At 24.8% G+C, this 14,015-nt stretch overlaps 1 protein-coding gene across 2 annotated transcripts in view; it reads left to right on the plus strand.

Annotated features, from left to right (window-relative positions):
• Positions 1 to 14,015, plus strand: part of LOC113558434 (scavenger receptor class B member 1-like) — a 93,554-nt gene that overhangs the window by 57,563 nt on the left and 21,976 nt on the right. For both annotated transcript variants that reach the window (XM_026963890.1, XM_026963891.1), the window contains exons 2-4: positions 2,610 to 2,701; positions 8,442 to 8,605; positions 13,093 to 13,237. In XM_026963890.1, coding sequence (XP_026819691.1) covers positions 2,610 to 2,701; positions 8,442 to 8,605; positions 13,093 to 13,237 — 401 coding nt within the window. The remainder of the gene's footprint in view (positions 1 to 2,609; positions 2,702 to 8,441; positions 8,606 to 13,092; positions 13,238 to 14,015) is intronic.

The raw sequence follows: 14,015 nt of genomic DNA on the forward strand, positions 1-14,015 counted from the left end.
ATACCTAATGCTGATGAACTAGTATGTATAATATATTCCTTATGTGTGTAGTTAGTCTACACTATAAATTATACTAATTTATTTTTTAAATTTCTTTAAATAAGTAGACAATAAATAAAACAGTGTGACTGTTAGTATTCAACTATAATTATAACTTATTAGCTGTAACATTTTTAGAGACTTTTGCAGTGTTAGCTAGTGATATCAACTAGAATTCGCTTTATTGATGTATCATTTGTTAACATTTAAAATTTAAGTATACTTAATAATTAGATATACGCATAACATGAAATTATGTCAGATTATGTTCAATCTTGAATCCAGGTATAGTATGTTACGGAAACGCTCCCTTGGAATTTAATTTGGCCCTCCTGCGACCTTCTTACAAAAACAACTATCAACAAAATATATTTATTAAATTTATAATAATCGATACGATTTTATTATTATTATTATTATTAAACATGTTTAGAATTAATTCTAAAAGAATTCATTCATTTTTATTAATGTTTTAACAAATTTACCATCTACCAAATTTTTGACAAGATACATTAATAAAAAAAAAAATAAATATTTTACTATAATAAGTCTCACATCAAAGATCAAATCAAAGAAGCAATCGGTTTGTACCTATACAATATAAAATAAAATAAACACATTGTATAATATATTAAAATAAATAATTAATAAGTGTGATTCTAATTTGTATAAAATGATAATATTTATACAATATGTTATATTATTATATGTATCATAAAAATTATGTCAAATGAACTGAATTAAATTTAACAATACATTTTTACAATACAATAACAATTTCATACGATAAACCTCTATCTCATTTAGGATATACCTACATAACTTGTAAATTTTCTTGTGTACGAAGTGAGTAAACCATGCATCTGGATTTCATAAACGATTTTTAATACCAAGAACTCTTGATACATTATTATTTCGTTCGATTGATTATAAGAAGCACGTGTGTAATACAATGTACCTATCCGTGTGTGTGTCTATGTGACGTAGTTCCTATTATAGTTAACAATGTAAAACAAAGAAAATATAGTACCGTTAATTTCTTCTTCGTCGCGTATCAATTACGCCGATTATTGTATTCATTGGAAACGAATAGTTAAAATTAGGAACGAAAGGTTACGATAATATAATATACATAATTTAGTCGCTTGATCGAGGTCACACGATGTTAATTTTCTGGTAACGATTGTAAATGATATAATTGGGTAGTGAACACGAGAAATCGTGTAAGATTACGTAGAGAAACCAATTTGTAGTTTTCGATGTCATCATATATAATATATATACATATTTTGCATTTATCACGTAACGGCGTCCTATAACAATTCTGATCCTTCGTTCTACCCTTAACGGTCTATATGCACAATGTAATTAAAAATTGCTTTTATTATTATTCTGAAAATGATTCATATGTTTAGAGAAAAATCAATAACTTTCCGTTGTTTGAATCGTACGTATTAGAGTTTACAAAGGATAGCTACAATTAATCCCTTTTTTATGTGATTTTGTAATTGGAAATTTACTAAATAACAATAATTTATAATATAACAAAAAATAATAGCATAATTATTATAAAATATCCATTATGTATAAAATTAAAATCCTTTACAGTTTACACTTTCCACTAGCATTTGGCTTTGCTTAAAGTAACTTGTAGGAGTTGCAGCTACAGTTTATTATTTTAAAGTATCATATTCTATTACCAATTTAAATTCAAAGAAGTGATGTATTATTACTTTGTTTAAGATTATAGTTTAGCTGATAATAAACATAACTATAACCATTATAATATTATATATTAGAATATTAGACAAAAACTAAAATTTTATTACCTTAAAATTACAGTGTCGATTTTTCCTAGAATACTTATTTTTTATGCGATAATTTTACTCTATAAATAATTTCAGGTAAACATTTTAAATATTTTTTTTTTTTTAATTTTAAAGTATTAAAGTGATAGTAATTATTATAATTTGAGATATTGAGATATAAAAAAAAAAAGGTTTCTATCTTCTACCGCGCATATAATATAGGTAAAATGTGTTTTATTTAGCCTCTTTATTTTTATAAAAATAAAGGTACGCAACTCAAATTTCAATTTAATTGGTTAAAATTTAAAAATATCTAATTATAATAAGATTTAAATAATATTGGACTAAATAAGCTTCTCAACTTCAGCTTCTAATACAAATAAGATTTACTAATTTTATTGTTTATTGAGATAATTTTTTTTAATTCATTTTTTTTGTATACAGAAAACAAAAAAATATGTTTTAGGTACTTATTTGCGTTATTTCTATGAATAGTTTTGATTTTTTTCAACCTCCTCTTTTAATTAAAAAATTTCGTACCTAGATGTCACAGATTATAAATTTTTACCTACATGTATATTAATATATACATTGCTACATAGTTATTACGAGTAGCATATGTTTATACTTTATAGTACACCTATGATTACACACATAGACGCACACTTCGAATACTGTGAATAATGATAATTATTATGTTTATCGTTAAATATTATTTATAAATAATTAACATTATTATTGTTTTTTTTTTTTTTTTACCAGGAAACGCTAGGTACGGTCTTTGCGGCTTTGGTCTTCTGATCATTTCATACGCTTTGTTCTTCTTCGACCCGGTAGAAATCATCAAATCAGCGGTGAGTACTTCCATTTTTAGTTTATTCATAAAACAATACGGTATATTTTAAATATATTTGTTCGCATATTAATTTGCATCATACCTAAATACTGTATTATTTATGTAATACATTCAAAAATAATGATGTATTTAAAAAAAAATATATATTAAAGTTGCTTCTAATTTTTGCGTTAAAAACCATAAACAAATAAAAACTACTAACACTCTTATTGTAATAACGTTTTATTAATAAGACTTTATATTCTTATAAATCATTTAATCATTAACTAGATTCATTTTATTTGAAAAACATAAATTGGGACACGGAATCCAACGAATGAAACCTAATCAATTATAGCAGAATATAGAATATTATTATAATTTTTATTATACGAGTATATTATATTAACCTCATATATATATATATATATATAAACAAAATGATTCAAAATGTATCTTACAGCCATTTTAACACACCAATATTCAAAATAGAGAACTATTTATGATACGAAAGTTTTTTGATTTAGAAACATCTAAAATGATTTGTACATTTTATAATTTTTTTTTAATATTTTGGAAGGGTTTTGAGGGGTTAACTTTAGAAGTTTAAATGGGAATCTATTAATTTTAATATACACAATATAATGACATATAGATTTTGAATCACCCACTATATATTTCTAATGAACAAATCATATTATAATATGATATATTGTTGACTTAATTTTTTTTTAAGTCTATATGTATTATAATATTATATAACGTTTAAATTTGTTATTATTTATTGGTTTGGTGATAGATTTTGCCCCATTTTGCAAGCTGTTATAGTAGCCAGGTATGAAATAAATTATACACACAAAACGAGCATTAAATATCATGTTATATGTACCTATTATTATAATGCATGAAACCTGAATTCGCGAAAATACGTTCCTCCCTACCCACGTATTATTTTTAAAATATACTTAATTAAGCAATCAATTGACTATTATGTATATATATACACTACGACCTTTTTTAATTGAGCTGCAGGATATATAAACATTAAAAACAGGGTTAAAAGACAATTCCGCATTATCGTATATCTATTATATTTAGCTCAAGGAACAATTATTCATACTGTATATATATATATTATATGATATTATACAATGTAAAATATTATAAGTAGATATATAACTACCTTATTCTTAGTATATATTTATATATATACATTAGGTACGCTTTATGATAAAATGTGTTTTTACTCTTTATGCTAATTGGAGATAGCAGACTTGTGAACGATAATTTTTTTCTAGATTTATTAGTAATATTGTTCTTGAAATATTGTTATTTATCATTAATTACACCACCAATAGTTCCCAATCGCCTTGATTTTGAAGTTTTAGTGATACTTAAGGTCCGTTTATATCTTTCACTCGGACGTTCACCATTAAACAATCAATTAATAAATCGTTTTTACCATACAATAATTACCATTATATGTATTCACTATTTTATACTTATCAGATATTTAAAAATATTTAATTCGTAATTGCACAATATTTTATCACATATATTTATACGTTTGTTGCATAATTGTATAGACTTGATTTTTGCGATATGTAGGTACCCAATAAAATTATTGCATTTAGAAATTAAGTGCCGTATTTGATTAATTCGCAATAAATATAAGTGTATTAAACATTATTATTATTATTATTTGATATATTGTACAATATAAAAATGATTTATTACGTGAATAATAATCACATTACCCACCGCTGTGTACCACAACATCAACAGTCGATCTGTCGTCATCACAAGGTTTCGATTTCTTACCGATGATATATTATAATTTTATATACAGTTGTAGACTTGTGTCGGACAACTGTAATAGATGAACGAGATATTAATAATAATTGATACGTTATACGTTTGAGATCCTAAATAGCTATTATAAAATAAATACACGTTAGATGATTACCTTATAGTGGTTAGTCAATATAATATCAAACACGCGGACGTTATATTTGAATAATAATTATAATTTATATTTATATAATACTATAATGCATTATACATAGGTATACGTGTATCGATTTGAATAATAATATGATGATTAATGAATGTATATATAATAAAGATAATATATTATTATGAGCTTGGTTAACAATAATGATGTTATGGGTGGACGATAGAAAATATTTTATCGACAAAGTTTACGGATTAATTTTTTTTTTAAGATATACACTACGCTAATCAAGTTTTAATATTTCGTATCGATAAAAAAATATTTCACTTTAAAGGATGACACAATTATATAGAATTAGAAATTATCTGGAAGGGAATAGTTTTTATTTGAGGACATTCATGTGGTATATTTGGTGAAGTTTAGAAAAAATGTTTGAAATTTTTTTTATACATTTTTTTCTTAAGATATCTACTCCATATCGATGGCTAAGAGGCCAAAAGTTGTATGTCCAATTTCTTTCAAAATCGTTTTATAATTCTATTGGGTCGTCTTATTGATTTGGTAAAACACTATAAGTCAATACTGTAATTAAAACATGTTTTATTTATACTTTAATTTTTGTGATTTTAGCGCAAGTTAGGTTGTTTTACTGCACACGTATAACAAGTCCTAAATTAATGAGACATACAATAAATATTTCACCCCGATCTAACAAGTCCGGACTTGTTACTTTTGTCAAAAACAATTCATTCAATTTTGAACGTGTAATGTTTTAGATAATATTAAATTTGTTAATGTATTTATAAAAAATGAATATGTCCGGACGTATTATTTTTTAGAAGAACTATTTATGTCGTTTTAAACACTGATGATACATCGATACGTTGTGATAACATTATTATTCGATAAAAATTAATTCGATACAATTTTAATATTATTATCATTTAACGTGTGATGCTCGTGTAATATTTTGTTGTTGTTGTGTCTCTAGTTTTATGAGTTTCTTTTATTTTATTTTAATTGATTAATACTTTATAGTCACAATACAATTATTTAAAATACAATATAATAAATAATAATACTATTATTATAATAGATATTATTATTAATTGTTTTATTTATATAATATTATATATTATACATTTTAAACATTAATTCAACTTTGGTTTGATATCTTAGATTAAGTACCTTATTTTGTTTGTTTTTTTTTTTTAACATACATTTTTGATAACTAATAGTGAAGTATACTTTTTAAATTTTTTAATTTGTATAAGTTATATTATTACACTATCACAGAATTGATAAATAAAATATTTTTTTTTTTTTAGAATTTTTCAATAAATTATACTCAATAGAAATTATAACTATGATTATGTATATTATGTATAAAACTATATTTAAATTTCTTAAATTTAAAATGTGATGTATTTAGTTAGCATAAAATAACATTAAATAACTGGCTTTATTTGTCTAAAAATTTAATGAAAACTAAGTACTTTTTATTTTTCACAACGAATACATTTTTTTTTATATTTTTTTCATTTTTCTACCTTTTTACGACAATAATATATATATATTTAATTTAGTATATCAAAAAATTAGTTTTAAGTACATTTTAACTATTTATATTATTAATTAATAAGAGATTGTATTAAATTAACAGTTTTTAATATGTCCATTAAAACATTGTATGTCCACGGTAAAAATATATTATAATTACCATTTATAACAAGTCTCATTTAAGTTTAAAAGAAACATTATTTGTACTTAAAAAAAATTATTTATGACTAAAAAGTAATAATTTATGTAATCTACAGAATATTTCATAAATAAATCAGTTGCAACATCGAAAAACAAAAATTTACAATATAAATAATTTAATGTGGAATAATTTAAGATCTAAAAAATGTTCTCCTGTAAAATTTAGAGTTTGTGACATACAACTTTTGGCCTCTTAGCCATTGATATAACATGTTTAATATTAAAATTTGAATTTAATCATCGAGAAAAATATAACATACATTTGTTTTTGTTATTTTTTTAGAATAATAATGATTTGTTTCTACTGATAAGCTATAATTATTTTAATTTAAAATTGTCAAACATAATATTTTTATGAAATCATAAATGTAATATGAAGTATTAAATACCTAGTATTTTTAATGGTTTACAAATTATATTAATTTAATGTTTAGATCATAGAATCGTAAAATGTGGTTTTAAAATACTATTTAATATGCGTACATCTTTCTACATATGTGCGTATACAGGTTGATTCAACAATAGTATTCTCACACTCATTTATCCATTTAAAATGTATTAATTTAAATACTGATTTTTGGAATATTTGAATATTTTAAGTATTCTCCAAGGATATGTGTAACTTAAAATACTTAGTTTTTTTTATATTTAATGATGTGATTACACTTTATACTTAAAGAACTGAGAAAAATATTTAATAATACATACTATAATGGCTTTACATAAACTATAAAATAAAATATGTTATATTTATTCAAGGTTTTTTATACTTAGAACGTTTAAAAAAATTGTCAAACTGTAATAAACTAGCTGTATAACCCGACTTCGCCCTGAAAAAAAATGATCAAACATAAATCATACGGCATCACATTGGCGTATCTTGATTTTAGTGTAGCTACCTCAATTTACAGACAAATCGGTATCAGTTTACCTCGTTTTGTGAACTAATTCGATAGATATGGTTAATCCGCCCGCGGTGGATTGGATATAGCATTGGTATGATTTTGAACATGGTTCAAACTACTCTCTACATTTTCCTGATATCTCTGAGCACAATCTCTAATACTTTCATCAAAATCGGTAGAGTAGTTTTTTGCGTTTATAAGCTACAAACATAATATAACGTAATTAGTATAATTACTTTTCATTGTTATCCTTTATCTGTTACCTTTTATTTTATTATTTACACATTTGAATAACAAACAATAATTTAAATATTAATTAATTAAATTTAAAATTATTCGTTTTTATGCTAGTTAATACTAACTTATTTATGAATTGTACTTTTATTCTAATCAACAATCGCAACTATATAGTTATAAATAAACAAAACATTATTGAAGTTTTGTGAGCCAAAATAAATTCAGGCTGTGCAAGCTACCCTAAAACAACTTAATAGGGTTAAAAAAAAGGCTAAAACATCATCCGAGTTTCAACAAATCTATAAAATCTATTGATTTAACTTTAAACTAAATCAGTTCTGTAGTTTCTAAGATTGCGCTAATACAAATATGCATACGAAAACTCTTACGTTTTATAATATTAAGTATTATAGAATATAGATTAACATAAATAAATATAATTTTTAAATTATCATAGTACTCCATTACATTTTCTAAATCTAATTACTAAGAAACCAGAAACTTTTTCAAATTTCAATCTATGTATACATAAAAGTTTTAATAAAAACAACCTCAAAGATTTACAATGACAAAGGTTTCTAACTTTAAAAGAAAAACTATTTAATATTATTGTCACAAAATGTCTTGAATAGTTTAAAAGTAATAATTTGAAAATATTATGTTAAGTACTTATGTATGTATATTAAATAAATGACCATGAAAATAGTCCGAGTCACTCGAAAATTAAATCTTTCAGTATATACTTATATTCTAATTAATGTATAGGTATTAAATCATGTAAGCCATAAGTCAAATATTATAACCCAAATTAATAATATCAATAATATTATATCAACAACTAACTTGTAGACGGTGGCTAACGAGATATAAAATAACGATTTTATTATGTTTTTAATTTTCAGAAATTGAAATTTGTCGAAGGATCGTATGCATTTCAGCTGTGGCAAAAACCTCCGGTTAAAGTTTACGTCAACGTGTATATATTTAACGTGACTAACGCTGATAGATTTTTGGCGGGTGAAGACGAAAAACTGGATGTCAAAGAAATAGGCCCATATGTTTATTGGTAAGTATGAGGGCAATATATTATAGTTACTTTATTAATATTGTAACATGTTTTTACATCAATACATTTTAATGAAAAATAAGTGCACATCGTAAATTATACATTTATTGAAATCTTATTGATATTATAATAAGTCGGTACAGTAATAAACTGAAAATATTCTAGAGTTAAAGAAAAATATACCAAATACCCATACACTGCTAAAGACACAAAAATAGTGGGGGGAGAGTGTCTGACATAAAATGATATTAGTTATACATAATTAGAATTGACTACCTATGAGTAGTATATATTACATTTATTTACAATAAGAGAATCTGCTGAATCACCCACCCCTGTTTAAAAAAAATATCAGTAGCAATTGGTACAAAAATAATTGTCATTTTTCGAAAATTATCTTATTTTGTCTAAGAATGACTTATTTGTTAATTTAAGGTAATTATTTTGTGAAAATCAGTCGATTTTATTATAAACTGTTTTTGATGTATTGCAAAATATTTTTCTATGTTTATTTACCTTTCATCCAAGAAAACATTACAGTTCTCTCAGGTGCGATGCCTAGAATGAATAGCAAAATATTTACAAAAACAAATACATATATATATATCTGTTTAAAATACTTTAAGTTTACTCAAAATCAAATATGATTGTTATCGTTGACAATAAAATTTAAGTTTTCGAGAACTTATAGTTCACATAATTTTATGTACCTATTTATATGTCCAAATAAGTAGATATTTAACACTTGGCCTTCTATTTATACAACATAGGTTTTAATATACGATTGGAATTAAGTTTTTTTTAATGATTGAAAATGTTGTAATATTAACAACTATTTTTTTTGACGGATTCTGTAAATATTTTTTTTTTTGAAATTATGGTTCATCAAAGTTTAGTCATCAATAATAAATTATATAACTAAAACAATTTTTAAATACATTTTAATTTGTGTAATTATAACTATATCCTAAACTTTAATAAAATTTTGTTTTGTGTTTAATTAAATTTATCATTTATGTCCGAGCATGACAGAAACCTACGGGTGCCCAACTAGAAATTCTGCCAAATAAACTTCCGAACTAGACCTTCGAGTCTACTCCTGGACTAGCGCCATACGAAAAAAAAATCATTTAAGTATTTAAAGCGTATTATCTATGATTTTGATTAATTTTTAATTTATAAAACATAAAAATAATTAATACAAATTTGGATCAAGTATAAATCATACTAAAAAAAGTATTTTAATATATATTGTTTAAAAATAGTACTGTAGACAAAAAAAATATATTATATTAATAAATTTTGTTTTCAGAAATGGTGTAGTTTTAATTCGAAGATATATAAACAATTGTACGACTTTCATCTTATGAAATAAGTAGTAATAATATATTAATAAAAACAAGACGTGTTAAGGAAATAACTTAATTTTGTTTATCTAGGTACCCACATAGTATTGTATTTGGTATTATAATTATATTGGATTTTAGTTGGAAATAATTACACACAAATTTCCTTGTTCATTTAGATACATTTTTCGGGATACTGCTCAATACTGCACATTTTGCTTTGCCGTATAGTGATGTAATAAAACTAAAATACGCAATAGACAACGGTCCTACAGAGTAACATATAATGTAGGCGTATCATATGAATTATTCGCATTTTATTATTATAATTTATTTATATCCCGAAACAGAGGGTTTGAGTTCAGGTATCGCCGCTCGTACCTACATTTACGCGTATAATATATTATACATGGTTATTATTTTTATTTTATACCCGCCACTACGCATCGCACCCGCGCGTGCCATTTTAATATTTCACTTTCATGCTAGCGCTTCCCTGCAGCAGCTTTGATAATAAAACGTCCTTCACGTCTACGCGTATACGTATATAATAGGGATGAAGTGTATAGCCTACTCAGTGAGTTTCACTTAACCTCTGAATGTTTAACATTCTTTGACAGTTGGCCGAGACAAACATCACGTTTTCTAAAAACAACTGTACTTTGGATTAACCGATCCCGGGGTTCAAAGTTTACAGTAGACTGTATAGATACCAGAATATATACATTATATATACGATACATCGTCATTTATCCGCGAACTCAATTTGTGCGATCAAAAATCCAAGAGCGTGTGTTATTATTATACTATAATAAGAATATTATATTTTACTAATATTTTTCTAGATGAACACGCACTCTTTTATTTTTGTCTACAAAATGCATGCCGTTAACACTACACCAACAACAATATCATAATATATCGCACACGGAAGTCAACGAGGTTTTTTCTTCGTTTATAATATTATATGGTTTTTGTGTTTACTTATTTGGCCCATTACCAGAGATTTCGTGGTTCGAACCCGGGATCCTCAGAGTGCCATACAGTTTAATAAATTATGACGATTAATGCATTTCGAATCCGGTTTGAACCCGCTGGATACGCTTGTCCACGGATGCGACCGTAAACATCATCGGTTAATATATTTTAAATTCAAAAATCATTGTAGGTTATAGAATTATAATAATTATTAATAAATATCACATGCTTGTTAACTGCGCACCGCTTGGTACGGGTAATGAAATTTTAATTTCGGATAATTGCTTCGGATGTCTAATTAACGACGTCCAATGTTCGTTCAAATAGTACGTTGGAAGGTAAACCGGCAGCAAGTCCGTATCTAATGTGACTTGGTTTTGTTTGTTTTGTTTGTGATAATTTACAATTTATTTTTATTTATTGCACACGTGCCTGCAATTTAAAATTTAAATACGTATATCAAACCGGTCAAACAGACACGAGGTAGGTATGACCTATATGAAAATCATAATATACGGCGTATCTTCTATTTCACGTTAAAGTGTGTATTTATCTGATTTCCGAAAACGGTTATTGATTGATTATTTCTAGAACTTTGATTTATTTTTGCTAAAAAAATATGAAATATTACGTGTTATAACCACGTTAAAAATAAAAATTGAATTCAGTCTGTATAAAACTATAAACATAGCCGTTTCATAAAATCTAATTATAAACGACCATAATATAGCTACGACAAGCTTATAAACTTTTTTCTTTTATAATTTTAATTTTCAAAGCATAAACTTGCAGACAATATATATATATATATATATATTGTTTCAGGTTAGTTAGGTTTACTTTTTATGTTTAAAACTAACAACTAACGTGATTAAGGATTTGGAGGTAAGAAATAGTCAACAACAATGATTTTTATTGTACATACTATTTATCACTGTATTGTTTTGCGTGAAGTCTTTCGCTTTTTTTTCTTTCAAAATTTAAAATACAATATTTGCTAACATGTTAAGGTTAATAATTAATTAAGTTAAGTTGTAATACGAAAAAATACCTTTGCATTGTAAAGATATAGTATGATTTTAAAATTATAAAATATTAAAATATGTTAAAGTACTTATGTAAAAAATATGCAAATCTTTCATTCGTTATAATATAAAATATGTGGTAAGGTACTGTTAACTGTTGTCAATTATTATAAAAAAAAAAACTGGTAAAATTTGCAAAAGAAAAAATATATATTTACTTGTAAAGTACCCATAAAATATTATTTAATTATTTGTAATTAAAGTTCAAAAGTTTAAATTACTGGTTTATTTTTCAAATCGATTAAACAAAGTCGAGGCATCTGTTTAAAATAATACGTACATTAGCGATTAGGAGACAAATATGTTTTAGTTTTTCATAAAACATTTGATTTTATTATATCTCAATCACTTTTATTGAACGAAATAACACAAACGCTTTAAATTATAGTTATCATAAAAATATTAAGTAACAAAATACATTGGCACTTAATATTTTTGAAAAATATTTTAAATTTCAGAGTGTAAAGGTATATTTTACTTATTACTATTATGTACTACTGTGTTAAATATATTTTTCTACAAATGTTTTATTATGATGATTGGCCGTATTTATATAAGCTAGTTATGTGCAGTCATTGTAATATACATGAAATAATAATACGTTATGTCTAGGTAGAACTCTACTACACACTAATCGTAGTCATTATATAGCAAAACCCATTCTGCAGGACTACTGCTCATTTTTCATTTTGCGTTAAACTATTGGAACTAAGAACAAAGTATATGAATTATTAAATTATTATATAACGCAGGTAATTTATTATGGAAATAGTATAATATTTTTATAATAAAATAATAATATGGTGCTAAATGAGTAGATATTTTTAATGTTTAAATTATTCGCGAACTATATAATATGATATTATGTCTACAATGTTGTGAGTTTGTTTTTAAATTCAATATTTATTATATTATTATAATATTCGAGTTAAAAAATAAAAGAATGGTACAAAAAAAAAAAAAACGTGTTATGTTAGAGTATGACAACACTACCCCACGTGTTTACTAATTTATGAAAATACATTATTGACTTTAAAATTTCAGTGTTATAATAATTCGTCCGTGGTTTGTCTTACAGGGAGGAGTTGGAAAACACGAACACTACGTTTCACAGCAATGACACTATAACATATATCCCGAGGAGGAAACTGCACTTCGAACTTAAATCGTCCGTTGGAGATCCCGAGAAGGATCGCATCGTCGTTCCTAACATCCCCTTATTGGTATTAGACGTAGTATTATTATCTCTTTTAACAGGAACTATATTTTATATAATATTTTGATGATTGATCGAAAACCGCCGTCCCGATATACGAGCTGAACTTCCCGATACAATGTTTAAAACGCTTCAATGATAACTTTTTCGTTTATAAATCAGTCTATAAAAATGTGCGGTATTAATCTCTAACTATTATTTATAATTGTACGATAAGTATGTTTAATTTCTGGGCTTGATTATTAGGTATGATATATGGCTTATTATATCTGAAGATTATTTTGTGAACTTTCCATTTTAAACTATCAATTATGATTACTATTATTTTATTTGTGGAAGATCTACAGTACTCATATCGCTAAATACATGAAACAAATAAGTCGCGTTTGATACCTAAATTAACAATATTTAATATTATTTCAAATACCGGAAAAAATGTTTTATACATTTCATATTATTATCTGTACTCGTAGTAATAATTGAGGTTGTACGGTTTAATATTCACGAAAATCTTATTGCATAAGATGTATTATGTAAAGCAGGTAATTGTTCTTTAAAATTAACCGTAAACTATCTATTAAAAAATGTAATTCTAATATTAATATATCATAAATATATCCTATGTGTGGCGTAGGCTGAAGTTCATGACAATTTAATATATTTTGCACCTTCGATAACATTTTAATGATAGGAGAAGTAGGTGCAAAAGTGTTTGCATAGCATTATTATTTATTATACACCTACTTATTGTTGAATGATTATATTATTTTTGTTAGAAGTATAAT

Source organism: Rhopalosiphum maidis, chromosome 3 (assembly GCF_003676215.2).
Source record: "Rhopalosiphum maidis isolate BTI-1 chromosome 3, ASM367621v3, whole genome shotgun sequence".
NCBI classification, from domain to species: domain Eukaryota; kingdom Metazoa; phylum Arthropoda; class Insecta; order Hemiptera; family Aphididae; genus Rhopalosiphum; species Rhopalosiphum maidis.